Source organism: Eleutherodactylus coqui, chromosome 3, assembly GCF_035609145.1.
Source record: "Eleutherodactylus coqui strain aEleCoq1 chromosome 3, aEleCoq1.hap1, whole genome shotgun sequence".
Lineage (NCBI taxonomy): Eukaryota > Metazoa > Chordata > Amphibia > Anura > Eleutherodactylidae > Eleutherodactylus > Eleutherodactylus coqui.
In genome coordinates this window covers 106,675,942-106,694,209 of record NC_089839.1, presented here as the reverse complement: position 1 = coordinate 106,694,209, position 18,268 = coordinate 106,675,942, and the positions used below count along the sequence as shown (strand labels likewise).

The following is an 18,268-nucleotide window of genomic DNA, read 5'->3' as shown; positions in this document are numbered from 1 at the left end:
CTCCGCTGCGGGAGCCGCCGCCGGGGAGCAGAAGCCTGCTGACGGATCTCCGCGGTGAGCTTATTTGATAGATAGGCTCACCGTGGAGAATCGCGGCAATTCGTAGCATGCTGAGATTTGTCAGCCGCGAGCAGAGAATCGCTATGATTCTCCGCTCGTGGACAGGGGGGCTGCGCTTTCCATAGCAACGCTATGGAAAGCGTTCACTGCGTTCCCCGCGGGCAGATTATTGCCGCGGTGAACGCATTGCAAAAACGCCCTTCCACAGGCAGCCTTAGGCTAACTTCACATGGGCAAGCGCTATATGTGGCCATGAATCACCATATGAATTTCCTGCGGATGCGAAGCAGTTTTTATGTCTAAACAGCCTCGTATCACTTCGGGGATGTAGCGATCGTCAGTCGGTCATGTGTATGACACCATTTAAAAGCATGGGATTCATATTTGTGTATTGCAAGATTGTCTCATCTGTGTCAAGTTAGTCTTAGCACTAATGTCCACAGGCGTGTTTTTCACTGCATATCACGTATCTTCCATGCACACCAGCATTTACTTATGGCAGAGAACTAAATTACAGCATGCACTATTTCTCTGTGTATGATATAGAGCCCCTATGCAGGCATTGCAAAAGGCCAGCTTTTCGAAACGCATCCCCGCTCTGAACAGAGTGGTGAATTTTAAATAAGCATGTGCATCACAGAAGGGGAAATAAAAAATTGAAAACAATCACAGAAAATGGCTGTTACTTACTGAGTAAGGAGTGCATATAGCTGCACTTCCATCAGTGAACCACATTGGTACTGCCACCCTGGGCTCCCCCTGGAGTTTTAATGCCACACTGCATGTGAATGATAGATAATAAATGCAAGGTATGTATCTTGGCCAACATTCAACCAATGCCTTGCATTTATTATCTATCATTCACATGCAGTGTGACATTAAGACTCCAGGGGGAGCCCAGGGTGGCAGTACCAATGGGGTTCACTGATGGAAATGCAGGGCAACCTGCCGAATTATCATGGCATCATTATTAGGTTGCTGGTCTGCATGGTGAACTACATATATCAGAATGGTCTGGCACCCTGTATCCACTATGTGTAGGAGTGTACGCCAAGCATCCACCCCCCTCATTATCAAGAGGCAGTGTGAGTGGTTGTCTTATCGGTGTCCTGCACAGGTGTTATTGGCTCCTCCATTTGGTAGTCAGCTACCTGCATGGTGAGAGGAGGATGCATCTATATGTACTCCTCAGTCAGTAAGTAACGGCCATTTTCTGTGATTGTTTTTAATTTTTTATTTCCCCCTTCTGTGATGCATTTATATTAGTGTAGGGACCCACTACAACACAAGGAACCGTGAAGTGGTTAGTGGGCTCATGTATCTTGGCCAACATTCAACCAATGCCTTGCATTTATTATCTATCATTCACATGCAGTGTGGCATTAAGACTCCAGGGGAAGCCCAGGGTGGCAGTACCAATGTGGTTCACTGATGGAAATGCAGGGCAACCCGCTGAATTATCATGGCGTCATTATTAGGTTGCTGGTCTGCATGGTGAACTACATATATCAGAATGGTCTGGCACCTTGTATCCACTATGTGTGGGAGTGAACACCAAGCATCCACCCCCCTCATTATCAAGAGGCAGTGTGAGTGGTTGTCTTATCGATGTCCTGCACAGGTGTTATTGGCTCCTCCATTTGGTAGTCAGCTATCTGCATGGTGAGAGGAGTTTGCATCTATATGCTCTCCTCAGTGAGTAAGTAACGGCCATTTTCTGTGATTGGCGTTAAATAAGCATGTCCTTGATGTTATATTCTCATGCTGATATGCGGTCTCTGCCGGTAGAGCAAAAGGGCGCTGTATGTGTAAACAGCACGGAAGATATGCTCTTGAACAAAAGCCCTTAGTCAGATCTCATCTGGAATACTGTGTCCAGTTCTGGGCACCACGATTTTAAAAAGACATCGAAAACTGGAGCAAGTTCAGAGAACTTCAGGTCTGCAAATCATGTCCCATGAGGAATGGTGAAAGGATCTGGGAATATTTAGCTTGCAAAAAAGAAGGCTGAGAGGAGATATAAATGGCTGTCTACAAATATCTGAAGGGCTGTCACAGTGCAGAGGGATCGGCCCTATTCTCATTTGTACAAGGAAAGACTAGAAGCAATGGGATGAAACTGAAAGGGAGGAGACACAGATCAGATATTAAATGGCGAGGGGGATCAATGAGTGGAACAAGTTGCCAGGGGAGGTGATGAGTTCTCCTTCAATGGAAGTCTTCAAACCGAGGCTGGACAGACATCTGTCTGGGATGATTTAGTGAATCCTTCACTGAACAGGGGGTTAGACGCGATGAACCCGGAGGTCTCCTCCAACTCTACCATTCCATGATTCTAAGCTGCAGTGGATAAAAACTGCCAAAATGGATATCTGGTCTTTGATTTTATGAATAAGCAGAATCCCATAGGTTGGACACCCACCAATCATAATGTTAAAGCTTATCTTAGTAATATGTCATAGCATGATATCGGGAATACCTTTTATCTCTCTTTATGGTAGTTGCTTACTAAGTCAGTAGGTGGCACCATAAACATTACGCTGTCTGGGATGATTTAGTGAATCCTGCATTGAGCAGGGGGTTGGATGAGGTGACCCCGGAAATCCCTTCCAATTCTTCTATGGTTCTAAATAGCGGAATACAAATTGACAAAATACAGTATAAATGAGTCAAATATAGAATATTTATTGCATCACATGATGGTTTCACCATTTACAATGGACATTATACTTCAGAAGTTCTCCAAGTTTGGTTCCTGCTAATCACTCTTCAAATTTTGAATCCACTTCTTGGCTTTGAGCTTCTGAGAAGTGGCTTCTCCAGTCTCCAACATCCCCTACAGAAACAAATTAATGAACAGTAAGTTTTAAGGTCCAAAAATAAATTACTGTGATTGCAAGAAACTTTGTGGATGTTTTCTGAATTTCTACTAATTTTGATAGTCTTATAAGCAGGCAACACATACAAGCACCACACCTGGCATGTGAAGTAATATCTTTACTGCGGGCCTCTAGACTGTCCCAATTAAAGCAAAGAGAATCCAGGGATAATAGTAAGATAACTCCCTTCTAGAACATGCCAGTTATCATCTGGTTATCTCTCCATTCAGCAAGTATTAGTACAAAAATACTGGAGGTCTCTTTCAACTCTACCATTCTAGGATTCCTGTTCTGAGCCTCTAAACATTTAACTCCTTCTAGTACCAAGCACAGTTAATTTACGGCGCTTGGTCCTGTGCCTCAATCCCAGCTGATAGTAAATATGGTGCGGGATTAAAGCTCCTGCTCCTGCAATCTAGCAGGAGCAGGTCGAGTCCTTGGCTGTTAGTTTTTTAACTGCTTCTGCCTTCTCTCTTGCAGGCTACATAGCACTCAATGAGCACTATGTAGTGAAGAGAGAAAGTGGAAGTGTCACTTCCGCTATGCGACACAGCGATCACATTACCACCGCATGCCCCCTGCCAAGGCAGAGCTGCAGTGTCCTAGCAAACCCTGATCAGCTCTGCCATTGACTATTGTCACTACAGGTTGTGTTTTCTCTTGTAACTGGAGCTCCTATGGATGCAGCTGCTATGGATGCACCAGCTAAAGTGTAGGCGGTAGGTTTGGGTGAGACCTCAGTATTATTGTTAAATTCTATCAAAGCCACTAATAATGAAAGATGGTATTCGTACCTGTATTCCTTAAGTTGTGTGCGAATGATACACTCTAAATTAACTTGATCTGAGGGGTTCAGCCATTTTTCTGACCCATCACTCATATCAAGTCATTTGCAATTAATTCTAAGGCCTATCTAGGTCCCTGATGATCTGTGGTCTCCAAAAAAACGTGTTGGACCAGTTGCATTATTCTATCCGTATTTTTAAATTAATTTTACTTAATCAAGTCTGTGAAGGGTTTTCAGTTTGGGACTAACTCTTCTCCAGTGAAAAAGCTACAGTGTAAAAGTGTGAATGACCCCAGAGGTCTTATATGACGTCATGGGAGGGCATAGATGTTAAATAGAGATGAGCGAACGTACTCGGTAAGGGCGATTTCGCAATCGAGCACCGTGACTTTCGAGTACTTCACTACTCGGGTGAAAAGTACTCAGGTGCGCTGTGGGTGAGTGGGGGGGGGGGGGGGGGGAGAGAGAGAGAGGGCTCCCCCCGTTCCCCGCTGCTACCCCCCCCCCCCCCGCTCCGCCGCGCCTCCCCCTACCCCCCGTCGCACCCGAGTACTTTTCACCCGAGTAGTGAAGTACTCAAAAATCGCGGTGCTCGATTGCGAAATCGCCCTTACCGAGTACTTTCGCTCATCTCTAATGTTAAACAAAACAGTTACAAAAATAAGTTTTAAAAAATTACTGAATAAAGCAAAAAATATGTATATATGAAAAATAAAATGACCCACCACTGCAGCCAAAATAAACCATCACCATATGGGCACTGTAATATGAGACTATAAAACTTATGTATCAAACGTCTCAAACAGACAAACAAACGAATCAGGCCTGACAGAACCTCAAAAACATAATAAGTATCATATATAATGGCTAAAACCATTATAACATCCACGCCCTGCAGGACACAGTATGACATACTGTCAAAGCAAATTTAAGCTTAAAGGGGTTGTCCGGCCAGAAACATCATAGCTCATTACTTCTGTTTGCCCATTTCCATGCACTTTGTAATATACATTGTGCATGGAAAATGAAGCAAACAGAAGTTTTGGACTTACCTGAAGGGGTGCCCCCCCCTGTGTTGACCCTCGGTCGTCCGTGGTTACGACAAGAAATCGTCTGCATTTCTTGTCGGGCCGGCAGCAGCTCTCGTCGGCGCTGGAACGCTCCTCTTCCCTTCCGCGCATGCGCAGTCCTTCTTTCTTCTGCCGGGACCGCGCTCTTTACCTCATCATCGCAGGGGACGCGCGCCGCCGGTTGGCGCATGCGCAGTACACTCACTTCCTGGTTTCATATACCAGAGCGGAGTGAGTGACTGCCTGCCGCTGCTGCTTGGACAAGAGCCAAGAAGACACCGTTGGGACTTTAAAAGTATGTGAAAGGGGAGAAGGGGAGTAGGGGAGAAGGGGAGAAATGTTGGAGAGATGGATGGATGGATGTGTGCACGGGGGGAAGGGGTGCAGTGATGTGTGTGTGGTGTGCACGGACCGGCTGTCAGAAGTCCCGGGGGAAGGGGGGGTGTGTGGAATGGGAAAGATCGATGGATGGATGGATGGATGTGTGCAGGGGAAGGGGGGGGGTGCAGTGATGTGTGTGTATGTGCACGGATTGGCTGACAGAAGTCCCGGGGGAAGGGGGGGTGTGTGGAGTGGGAAAGATCGATGGATGGATGGATGGATGTGTGCAGGGGAAGGGGGGGGGGTGCAGTGATGTGTGTGTATGTGCACGGACCGGCTGACAGAAGTCCCGGGGGAAGGGGGGGTGTGGAGTGGGAGAGATCGATGGATGGATGGATGGATGGATGTGTGCAGGGGGGGGGTGCAGTGATGTGTATGTGCATTGACCCGGCTGACAGAAGTGTGGGGGGGGGGGTCATTGTGAGAGGGGCACTATGAGGGCATGTGTGTGTGGGGAAATGTTTTACTTTACTTTAGCAGGGGGCGTGGCCTGGGCGGGGAGAGACTGTAGAGCAGTTCAATAGAGGTGGGCGTGTCGTGGGCGGGGCTAGGACGTGAGCTGAGGGAAATCCTGCCTTTTCATGTCTTACTACCATCGGGAGCGCGCACACAGAAGAGGGGGGGGCGCAGGGCATGTGAGAAGGCAGCACAGAGGCGCCATCTTTGAAAACTGCAGAGAAGATCAGTCTAAGGTAATAAACTGACATTGCAGCTGATCTGCCTGCCGGTTTGAGCCCCTGTATGCTGTCTGTTACTATCCTTACTGAAAGGGAAGCAGCAGCATTATAAAAATTTTTACCCTGTGTGGCCGGACAACTCCTTTAACTTTTCATCTGTCTTTTCTCTATTGCATTAAGGTAAACTGTTATTACTGAGAGAACAACCACAGGGGGAAGGGGAAACCTATGGAGAAAAATAAATCTAATATAGGCCGCCTGCACACGGGCGGAAATCCCGCCGCGGGATTTCCCGTGGGATTTCCGCCACTGAAAGTTTGCATAGGAGTGCATTACAATACGCACTCCTATGCAGACGGCCGCGGTTTGGCCGCGGCATGTCCTATTTTTGTGCGGGGCACGCACTCACCCGGCCGCCGGCTCCGGTTTGCGCATGCGCCGGCTGCGCTGCAGCCGGCACATGAAAGAGCCGGGGCCGCCAGGCGCGGGTGAGTACGCGCTCGTCCCTGCAGGCTCTCGGGTCGGGTCCCGCGGCGAGAATTCTCGCTGCCGGATCCGACCCACTCGTCTGCAGGCGGCCTAAGTAGGTAAATTAGATAGGTAACGTAAGGAAAGGAGGCATAGACGTTTATGTAAGGATTAGATGAAGAGGTATTATGTGGGACCGTGGGAAAGGATAAGACACAAGAGGAGAGGGGGACGTTAAATAGAACTACACCAGAATTTATCTGACAGATGTTCCTGATCCGGACCTAATGTCATTACAGGCTTCTTTCTAAGAAATCATACATTGGGAAAACAGGTTCTCAAACTCTGCAGAGGACATAAACTCCACCCATGGCTGCCAAAGTGTTGTAAATTTATCCGATACCCCGTTGTGTACAGGACAGAGTTCCTCCATGTGGCACAGCTGCACCATTTCCTGCTGCCACTCCCTCATGGATGGCAACTGAGCCGTGCGCCAATGCCTCGGGGTCACCGCCCGTGCAGCCACCACACAGAATCTTAGCAATCCCCCTCTTCTGTGACCTGATCGAACCGGGAAGGATAGAAAGTAAGGGTATTTGTGGAGTATTTTGAATTGTCTTTCAACACATCATATTGTATACCCCAAACGCTTTTTCCCAGAAGGGTTTTACCCAGTCACAGCTCCACCACACATGTAACATAGTGCCCCTTTCTGTCCCACAGCACTAACACTAGTCCGCCAACGAAGGAAATATGTAATGCAAACGAATTTTATAGCTTTTCTCTTGGGCGGTGCATCCAAACACACTCTGGAACTTTCCATTCACTTTAGGCCACTACAGTCCCTCCTACTTAAGAATAAACTAATCCCGGCACCTGTTAAACAAAGTGTGTAAATCCAGAGTGGACATTCCTCAGTTTTCTTCTTGTTATGCCTTGAAAATCTCACTACAAAGTCTGTGGAAATGTTCAAGGCAAAACCATAGGAGAAGTTCCTCCTCCCAGTTACTTTTCAGAGTATACCCATACTGATGTTCTCAGACTATCAGTGACATCACTTTTGATGTGTAGGTGTAATTTATGACAGCGTATAAAGAAGTGAACCGGCCAGTCACAAAAACAAGTAATATCATTAGGCTGGGTAGAATCCAGGATGTACTAGCTTGCTATCAGGGCACATACATAATTATTTTCCCCAAAGACTAAAGAAAGAGAGATACAACACTGTAACTACACATTCAAATAGAAAGAGGTGACTGGTAGATTTGGAAATAAGAAGAGTGGAATGACCATCACTCATTCTTTTACAACTTCGTGAAGGGCGGTAGCTTCAGTCTAAACCATCAACCGAAACTAGAAAAATAAGGCAATAACAATGCTGAGAATACTGTGACAGATAGACTTCAGACTGACACTGGAGTATTTGTTAATTGGTAGGGTGTGGCAGCTAGCTTCTAATCAACATCCAATCCCTATACCATCTCACATTCACTAAAGGCAAGCAGAACTTTACATCCCTGCAGTACATTAACTTAAACAATAATGTTTCAGATAAACTTTAAAGGTAATATAAACACATAATACACTTGTATTTAGGATAACTTGTGCTATGCATAGGGAAAAAATAACTTTAGAGTCATTTTTTTTTAAATTTTGGGCCTTAAGGGAAAAATAAAGTGCAATGTCCATGAATGGGAACAGTCTATTAGAGTCAATGCTAACACCATGTCTTATAGGGCAAAGGTATAGTGGGCTCCTCTAAGTCTGATTCTGTAGAAAAGCCAATAGGAGTAACACCATTCTCCCAAGATCTGATGCCTGTGGAGGAACACAACGAGGGACTGGCTCTCAAGTGGCCACTTACTTCATTGTCCTTGGCAGTACAGTCCTCTCTTCCCTGGTCTGGCTTAAAACAGTCAACAGATTGCCTCAGTGGAGCTGCTAAGTCCAATGAATTACAGTCCCAAGCATGTCTTTTTGATCCCCTAGGAACTGCAGAAAAATGTAATGGTTTCCACCAGGACATCTCTGGTGCGTTTCTCTGGGTGATCATCCGTAGATGGTGAAAGGCAAACAGAATCTCCATACTCCTTTGCAAACAGATGTAGAGGTGCAGACAACAGATCCTTGGCCTGTAAATTGTCTTTGTGAATGAGGATCCATGGGGGGTACAGGAACTTTTGAATTCCCTTGGGAGTCTTGCATTTGCAAAGGCTTTCTTTCTTGGAAGCAAGAGAAATCCAGGTTGCATCATGTACAACCAATATCTCAGGAGACGTGACTTGAGTAGCTTGAATAGAAGGTGTTGATAACCCGGTATGGGACATGGAGACAATAGGTTCAGTAATCCTTTTTTCTTCGTGCGGAGAAGCTGGAGAAATTGTAGGGAGTAGTGCCAACAAATCGGGCTCGTGCCCCCAGTAGAATCTTGGTGGGTATGGCAGGTAACCTGCAGGTACAGTTCTGTATGCACTAGCAGACATCCTGCACACAAAATAACTCTCACTGGACTCTGAAGAAGGGACATGCTAACAAAGCTGCTTGACTCCTCCCCTGGGCAGTTCTGCTGTTCCGTGGCAGGGCTGTTTCCCCCCCTACTTTTCTTTTTGCTATGGCGAGAACAGAGTGGCGGGAAAACTTTGCAGGTTTAGGTAGCAAGTAGGAAGAAGAAGACTGCGCGCCATCTTGTGCACTTAAACAGTCCATACTTTTCTCTTCATTTACCTGAATAAAATGTAGCAAGGGTAACTCTACCTTGTCTAGTAGTACAATGCAGTCCTTTTTCAGATGATACTGCATTTGACACACATAAGCAGGTGGAACATCATGACTTTTTTGATGTATGTTGAGAGTCAGCCAAACCTTGTCCTTGAAAATGGTTCAGAGGGTTTATTTACTGCCAGAAAAAATATTGAAATGACAAAAATTGACTTCGGTGCTTTGTCGCAACCAGATACATGCGGCACAGAGGAATTTTATCTTGTTTGTGATACCACAAACTCATCTCTGCAGTGTCCACAGAGCAGGCCCACAGCTGAGAAGTTGGCGGGGTAGAGATGGTCAACTTGTCACAGTGGCTCTACCGTCCTCGCCCCAGTTCCGGATAGCAGGATCTGTCCAAGTCGCCACAATGGGAGTTCACAAATCAATGAACAGGGGTGGTAATCGGACAAAGTTACCTGAAAGCCCTTATTGGTCACGGGTGATGCCACCGTTCCTTCCTTTGGTGCGACTCTTCTGGAGAATAAACAGAGTCCACACAAAGTAGTACTTTTCTGGACACACCGGGAACAGTCGATGATGTCCACTTTACTGAACAACTTAGAATACAGTCCAATGGCAATATTTAGCAAAGCACCAGTGGAAGTACACTGGGCATCCATACAAAGTCCACTGTCCAGTTATATGTGTCTTGCTTACTCTCCCAGAAGAAAAGCTTTCAACACTGGCTTGCTCTTAATAACCCACAGGACACTTGCAATTATATCCGCGGAGGCCATGCATCCAGCAATCTCTCTGCCTCCTTCATCTTCTCCACACCCAATGGTCTCTGAGCATGGGCAGATTCTGCCTTCCTCTCCAACTTTCTCCTGTCTGCTCTCTCATGCACCTTGCAAACACATATATGTAACATGATCACGTTATTCACAAAAGATAAATTCCCAGACAACCCTAGACACTTAACCCTTGAGGGGCTGCAGACACGCAATAAGCATAAGTACATACAATAGCACCATACAGACATAAATCATCAAAACAGACTCTGGAACTTTCCCTTCACTTTAGGCCACTGCAAGGAGAACAATTTCTCAAATATTGTTAATAGAGATTAGCGAACGTACTCGTCCAAGCTTGATGCTCGCTCGAGTATTAGGGTACTCGGGGTGCTCGTTACTCGAGACGAGCACCACGCGTTACTCGAGTCAATTCCATTTCCTTCCCTGCATGTTTTGCACCATTTTCGGGCCAATAGACATGCAGGGAAGGCATTACAACTTCCTTCTGTGACGTTCCAGCCCTATCCCACCCCCCTGCAGTGAGTGGCTGGCGGGATCAAGTGACCGCCGAGTATATAAAGCAGTCCCGCCCGCTGCTCGCCTCAGACACACAGTGGCAGAGATTAGAGTGCTGCTGCTGCTGCTATAGGGAGAGTGTTAGCGTCTTCAAGAACCCCAACGGTCCTTCTTTACTATTGTGGCTGCTGGGAACAGTTTTGCACATTTTTTTTGTTTTCATCTTGGGCTATGCAGACTATTGCGTTGCCTGTCTGCAGCCAATTATACAGAGTATAGGGGCAGTACTGGTCAGGCAGGGACAGTGGTAGTGTAAAATCTTGTCAACAAGTACCCCAACGGTCCTTCTTAGGGCTACCTCTGACCGTGTGCATTACTGTTGTGGCAGCTGGAAGCAGTTTTCCACTTTTTTTTTATCTTGGGCTCTGCAGACTATTGCGTTCTCAGTTTGCAGCCAATTATACAGAGTATAGGGGCAGTACTGGTCAGGCAGGGACAGTGGTAGTGTAGAATCCTGTCAACAAGTACCCCAAAAAAGCTCCTCCTTAGGGCTACCTGGGACTGTGTGCATTACTGTTGTAGTTGCTCACTATTAGCCAGCTAGGCCTTTCTGCAGCCCAGCGTGTAATTTTTTCGGCCTACAGTGCGCGTTGCATAACCACTGTGACCCTCCAAGTGCAGGCCAATGATTGCCTAATTTTTTACACCGCTCTGTGCGTCCCGTCAACTTCACGCACAGCGTGCAGCGACAGCCCCTGATAGAGGGAAAGACATATACACGCTATCTAGGCTGCTGTCTTAAAAAAAAAAAAAACTGAAAAAACACTCCTCCTTAGGGCTACCTGTGAGCGTGTGCATTACTGTTGTAGTGGCTCACTATTAGCCAGCTAGGCCTTTCTGCAGCCCAGCATATAATTTTTTCGGCCTACAGTGCGCGTTACATAACCGCTGTGAGCCTCCAAGTGCAGGCCAATAATTGCCTAATTTTTTTACACCGCTCTGTGCGTCCCGTCAACTTCACACACAGCGTATGCCCATAGCCGCTGATAGAGGGAAAGACGTATACACGCTATCTAGGCTGCTGTTTTGTTTTTTTTAAAAAAACAAAAAACTGAAAAAACACTCCTCCTTAGGGCTACCTGTGAGCGTGTGCATTACTGTTGTAGTGGCTCACTATTAGCGAGCTAGGCCTTTTTGCAGCCTACCGTATAATTTTTTGCGGACTGCAGTGTGCGTAACATTACCGCTGTCAGCCTCCAACTGCACGCCACTAATATTGCATAATTATTCAGACCGCACTGTGTCTGCTCTATTGGTAATACACCATGCTGAGGGGTAGGGGTAGGTCTAGAGGTCGTGGCCGTGGGCAAGGACGCGGAGGTCCAAGTGAGGGTGTGGTCACAGACCGAGCTCCTGGTTCAGGTGAATCGCAGCCGGCTGATGTGGGATTAGGAGAGAGGCAAGTTTCTGGGGTCCCCAGCTTCATATCACAATTTATGGGTCCACGTGATAGACCTTTATTACAAAATCAGCAGTGTGAGCAGGTCCTGTTGTGGATGGCAGAGAATGCATCCAGCAATGTTTCGACCACCCAGTCTTCTACGCTGTCCACTGCTGCAACTCTGAATCCTCTCGCTGCTGCTCCTCCTTCCTCCCAGCCTCCTCACTCCATGAAAATGACACATTCTGATGAGCAGACAGACTTCCAGGAACTCTTCTCAGGCCCCTGCCTTGATTGGGAAAAAATAGTTCCTCTCCCACCTGAGGAGTTTGTCGTGACCGATGCCCAACCTTTGGAAAGTTCCCGGGGTCCGGGTGATGAGGCTGGGGACTTCCGGCAACTGTCTCAAGAGCTTTCAGTGGGTGAGGAGGTCGATGATGATGAGACACAGTTGTCTATCTGTGAGGTAGTAGTAAGGGCAGTAAGTCCGAGGGAGGAGCGCACAGAGGATTCGGAGGAAGAGCCGCTGGACGATGAGGTGACTGATCCCACCTGGTTTGCTAAGCCAACTGAGGAGAGGTCTTCTGAGGGTGAGGCAAGTGCAGCAGCAGGACAGGTTGGAAGAGGCAGTGGGGTGGCCAGGGGTAGAGGCAGGGCCAGAGCGAAGACTCCCCCAACTGTTTCCCAAAGCACCCCCTCGTGCCAAGCCACCCAGCAGAGGCCTAGGTCTTCAAAGGTATGGATGTTTTTCAGTGAGAGCGCGGACGACCGACGAACAGTGGTGTGCAACCTGTGTCATGCCAAGATCAGCCGGGGAGCCACCAGTACCAGCCTCACCACCACCAGCATACGCAGGCATATGATGGCCAAGCACCCCACGAGGTGGGACGAAGGCCATTCACCGCCTCCGGGTCGCACCACTGCCTCTCCCCCTCTGCCCCAACCTGCCACTCAGATCCAACTCCCCTCTCAGGACACAGGCACGAGCACCTCCTTGCCTGCACCCACACCCTCACCTCCACTGTCCTCGGCCCCATCCTGCAATGTCTCTCAGTGCAGCATCCAGCTGTCACTAGCGCAAGCCTTGGAGCACAAGCGCAAATACGCCGCCACCCACCTGCACGCTCAAGCTTTAAACATGCACATGAAATTGATTAGCCTAGAGATGCTGCCATACAGGCTTGTGGAAACGGAGGCTTTCAAAAACATGTTGGTGGCGGCGGCCCGACGATACTCGGTCCCCAGGCGCCACTATTTTTCCCGGTGTGCCGTCCCCACCCAACACCAGCACGTATCCCGCAACATCAATCGTGCCCTCACCAACGCGGTTACTGGGAAGGTCCACTTAACGACAGACACGTGGACAAGTACTGGCGGGCAGAGCCACAAAATCTCCCTGACGGCACATTGGGTGAATTTGGTGGAAGCTGGGACCGAGTCAGAGCCTGGGACCGCACACGTCCTACCCACACCCAGAATTGCGGGTCCTTTCTCTGTTCTGGTATCTGCGGCGGTCTATGCCACCTCCTCTAAACCCTCCCACTCCTCCTCCTACTACGCAACCTCTACCTCTCAATTAAGAAATGTGAGCAGCACGCCCCCAGCAGTCGGTGTGGCGCGTCGCGGCAGCACAGCATTGGGCAAGCGTTAGCAGGCCGTGCTGAAACTACTCAGCCTAGGTGACAAGAGGCACACGGCCCCCGAGCTGTTGCAGGGTCTGACAGAGCAGACTGACCTCTGGCTTTCGCTGCTGAGCCTCCAACCGGGCATGGTCGTGTGTGACAACTGCCATAACCTGGTGGCGGCTCTGCAGCTTGGCAGCCTCACGCACGTGCCATGCCTGGCCCACATCTTCAATCTGGTGGTTTAGTGGTTTCTGAAAAACTACCAGCACTTATCTGACCTGCTTGGCAAGGTGGGCCGCATCTGCGCACATTTCTGCAAGTCCACCATGGACACTGCGCACCCTGCAACATCGGTTTAATCTGCCAGAGCACCGGCTGCTGTGCAACGTGCCCACACGGTGGAATTCTATGCTCCACATGTTGGCCAGGCTGTATGATCAGCGTAGAGCAATAGTGGAATACCAACTCCAACATGTGTGATGTAGTGGTAGTCAGCTTCCTCAATTCTTTACCGAGGAGTGGGCCTGGATGGCAGATATCTGCCAGGTCCTCGGAAACTTTGAGGAGTCTACCCAGATGGTGAGCGGCGATGCTGCAATCATTAGCGACACCATTCCTCTGCTATGCCTGCTGAGAAGTTCGCTGGAAAGCATAAAGGCTGACGCTTTGCGGTCAGAACAGGAGACAGGGGAAGAGAGTATGTCGCTTGATAGTCAGAGCCCCTCATGTCTATATCTCAGCGCGTTTTGGAGGAGGAGCAGGAGGAGAAGGGGGAAGAGACAGCTGGGCCCACTGCTGAGGGTACCCATGCTGCTTGCCCCCCATTTGTTCAGCATGTATGGCCTGTGGACGAGGAGGAGGATCCTGAAAGTGATGTTCCTAGTGAGGACAGCGATGTGTTGCCTACTGGTACCCTGGCACACATGGCTGACTTCATGTTAGGCTGCCTTTCTCGTGACCCTCACGTTAGACGCCATTCTGGCCACTACAGATTACTGGGTGCACACCCTTCTCGACCCACAGTATAAGGAGAACCTTTCCACTCTCATTCCGGAAGAGGAAACGGGTTCGAGAGTGATGCAATACCACAGGGCCCTGGTGGACAAACTGATGGTAAACTTCCCACCTGACAGCGCTAGCGGCAGAAGGCGCAGTTCCGAGGGCCAAGTAGCAGGGGAGGCGCGGAGATCAGGCAGCATGTTCAGCACAGGCAGGAGAACAGTCTCCAAGGCCTTTGCCAGCTTTATGGCTCCCCAGCAAGACTGCGTCACTACCCCCCAGTCAAGGCTGAGTCGGAGGGAGCACTGTAAAAAATGGTGAGGGAGTACATAGCCGATCATACCACCGTCCTTTGTGATGGCTGTGCTCCATGCAACTATTGGGTGTCAAAGCTGGACACGTGGCACGAACTTGCGCTGTATGCCCTGAAGGTGCTGGCTTGCCCTGCCTCTAGCGTCTTTAGTGCGGCTGGGGGAATCATCACGGACAAGCGTACCCGCCTGTCAACTGCCATTGCTGACATGCTTACACTCATAAAGATGCACAAAGTCTGGATTTCCCCTGACTTCTCTTCTCCACTGGCGGAGAGCAGGGTAACCTAAAGATTCTTTTCGCTGCAACCGCAGATAAAAGCACTCTTCTCTGTCACCGGGAAAACGGGGCATTTATCTTTGTCAATCTGTCTCTGACATTAGTCCTCCTCCTGCTACTCCTCCTCCAGAAACAACATGTCATCGCGCTGAACGGCCAATTTTTCTGCGGCCCAAAAGGCTCATCTACACCTACCAATGTTTTTACAATTTTTCAATGTTTCAAAATTATTGAGACTGTAACATGAACCAATTTTTTAAACAGGGCTGCCTACAGGCGCTGTTACAAATTAAGCAACAGTGAGCTGTATCAAAATGTTTATGGGTTTCACCTGCCCTCTCGGTTGATAAAGTTTTCAGAGGTACACTTGTACTCTTGGTGCTCTTATTTGTCGGGCCCACGCCTACACTCTTATCCAACTAATTTTTCTGGCCTTCGCCTACGCTCATGGTATCCCAAAGTTTCAGAGGTTGGCCTATACTATTAATACAGAAATTTTGCTCGGGTCTGCCTGCCTATACTTCTGCTACAAGAAAGTTCCAGGGGTCTGCCTATACTGCTGCCACTTACATGTTACAGGGGTCTGCCTATACTGCTGCCACTTGAATGTTACAGGGCTCTGCCTATACTTCTGCAACGTAAGTCTTACAGGGGTCTTCCTATACTGCTCCCACAAGGATGTTACTGGGGTCTGCCTATACTTCTGCTACAGAAATGGTGCTGGGATCAGTCTATACTGTTACTACAGAAATGTTACAGGGGTCTGCGTATACTGCTGCTACAAAAATGGTACTGGGGTCTGCCTATGCTTCTGCTACATAAATGTTACAGGGGTCTGCGCATACTGCTGCCACAAGGATGTTACTGGGGTCTGCCTATACTTCTGCTACTGAAATGTTACTGGGATCTGTCTATACTGTTACTACAGAAATGTTACAGGGGTCTGCGTATACTTCTGCTACAACAATGGTACTGGGGTCTGCCTATGCTTCTGCTACATAAATGTTTCAGGGGTTTGCTTATACTGCGGTGACAGACATGTTACTGGGGTCTGCCTTTACTTCTACAGAAATGGTACTGGGGTCTGCCTATACTTCTGCTACATAAATGTTTCAGGGGTCTGCTTATACTGCTGCTACAGAAATGTTACAGGGGTCTGCCTATACTGCTGCTATAGAAATGTTACTGGGGTCTGCCTATATTTCTACTACAGAAATGGTGCTGGGGTCTGCCTATACTGCTGCCATTTAAATGTTACAGGGGTCTGCCTATACTCCTGCTACTGAAATGTTACAGGGGTCTGCCTCTACTGCTGCAACACAAATGTTACAGGGGTCTGTCTATACTGTTACTACTGAAATGTTACAAATACTGGGCTCTGCCTATACTGTTGCTACTGAAATGTTACAGGGGTCTGCATATACTGCTGCTACACAAATGTTACAGGGGTCTGCCTATACTGCTGCTACAGAAATGTTACATGGGTCTGGCAATACTGCTGCTACATAAATGTTACTAGGGGGTCTGCGTATACTTCTGCTACTAAAATGTTACAGGGGTCTGCCTATACTTCTACTACAGAAATGTTACAGTTGTCTGCCTATACTTCTGCTAATAAAATGTTACTGGTGTCTGTCTGCACTGTTACTACATCAATGTTATTAGGGGTCTGGGTATACTTCTGCTACTAAAATGTTACTGGTGTCCGCCTATACTTCTGGCACGTAAATGTTACAGGGGTCTGCCTATACCTCTGCTACAGGAATATTACAGGGGTCTGTGTATACTATGGGTGCACTAAGTCTTTCCATTGTGGTGTTCTACCTATCTGGCCCCCCCCAAAAAACAGACTGACTAGGGCATGGATTGTGGGCCGAGGCCAACATGTATTTTCTCTCACGTTACCACAGCTATCCGGGGCACTGCAATGGGATTTCTTTCTGTACCGTGTGTGGGTTTCTGGTAGCAACCCATGCCACGGGTGCACACAGACTTGCCATAGCAGAGTTGTACTTGCCTGGCACTTTAAAAAAAAATCAGAATGTCTAGGGCATGGTGTGTGGGCCACAGCCAACATGTTTTTCTTCTCTCATGTAACCTCAGCTATCTGGGGCACTGCAATGGGATTTCTTTCTGTACCGTCTGTGTGTTCCTGCTAGCCACCCATGCTGTGGGTGCACACAGACTTGCCGTAGCAGAGTTGTACCTGTCTGTCCCCAAAACACTGACAGACTTGGGTAGGGTGCAGAGTGCAGATGGTTTACCCCTTGCGTTGTCGATGAGGTATCTGACACCGAAACAGAATGAGTAGTGTGTGGGCACATGGAGTCCCCATTGGACGCAGGGTCGTGAGGGGTGGTTGGGCAGCATGTAACCCGGGAGAAGAGGCAGCGGTGTGTCCCGCAGGCAGTGATTGTGCTTGGTTGGAGGTAGTGTGGTGCTTAGCTAAGGTGTGCCTTGCTAATGAGGGTTTGTCCGAAGTAAAAATTGTTGAGGGGGAGGGGGGGCGCTCTGGACGCTATTGTGGCTTAATAGTGAGACCTGGGAACCTGAGATGCAGCCCTGCATGTTGCTCCTCACCTGCCCTATCCGTATCTCTGTCGTTTTCATCACTTTCGTAGGTTTTGCAGATTTGCACAAATGAAAACCTTAGCGAGCATCGGTCATATACAAAAATGCTCAAGTCTCCCATTGACTTCAATGGGGTTCGTTACTCGAAACGAACTCTCGAGCATTGCGGAAAGCTCGACTCGAGCAACAAGCACCTGAGCATTTTGATGCTCGCTCATCTTTAATTGTTAACACTTTCTCAGGAAAACCGCCAACCTCCGGAATGGAAAGGAAGGAGCGTAGCTGGTAATACTCTAGCCAGGAAAGTTCCAACCCCCCAAATCTGTCTCTCAAATCCTGGAAGGTTGGTAGCAAGGTTCTCTTGAGAATATGGTAAACCTGGATGTCTTCCCGTGGAATCTGTCTCTAACCTGGTCCGGAGGCAATGTTGGGTTGTGGAAAAGTGGCGTGAGGGGGCCTATCTGTCCTTGATAGGTGTCGTCTGTGAATCGATGCATCAGACATCCTACGTGTCCCCTTCAATAGGAAGGTAGGAGGAATGAGGTGGGCTCGGTCACATACTCTGATTCATGGGATATAACTTATAGGGATTGAGCTATCTTTCTGTTCCAGTGCCACCCATTGTTTGTTAGCAGCATGATAATGCCAGTCTATAAGATGCATTAGGTACAGCATGCTGTCTGGTATTGTTTAAAGTTCAGTTAAC

The 18,268-nt window shown here is 48.3% G+C and overlaps 1 protein-coding gene across 1 annotated transcript in view; it reads right to left on the bottom strand.

The window, feature by feature from the left end:
- Nucleotides 1–2,725: 2,725 nt before the first annotated feature.
- The window catches only part of LOC136620889 (sulfotransferase 6B1-like), a 37,957-nt gene continuing 22,414 nt past the window's right edge, over nt 2,726–18,268 (bottom strand). Inside the window, exon 7 of the mRNA XM_066595941.1 lies at nt 2,726–2,896. Within this exon, the coding sequence (XP_066452038.1) occupies nt 2,823–2,896 (74 nt within the window). The 3' untranslated portion in view covers nt 2,726–2,822. The remainder of the gene's footprint in view (nt 2,897–18,268) is intronic.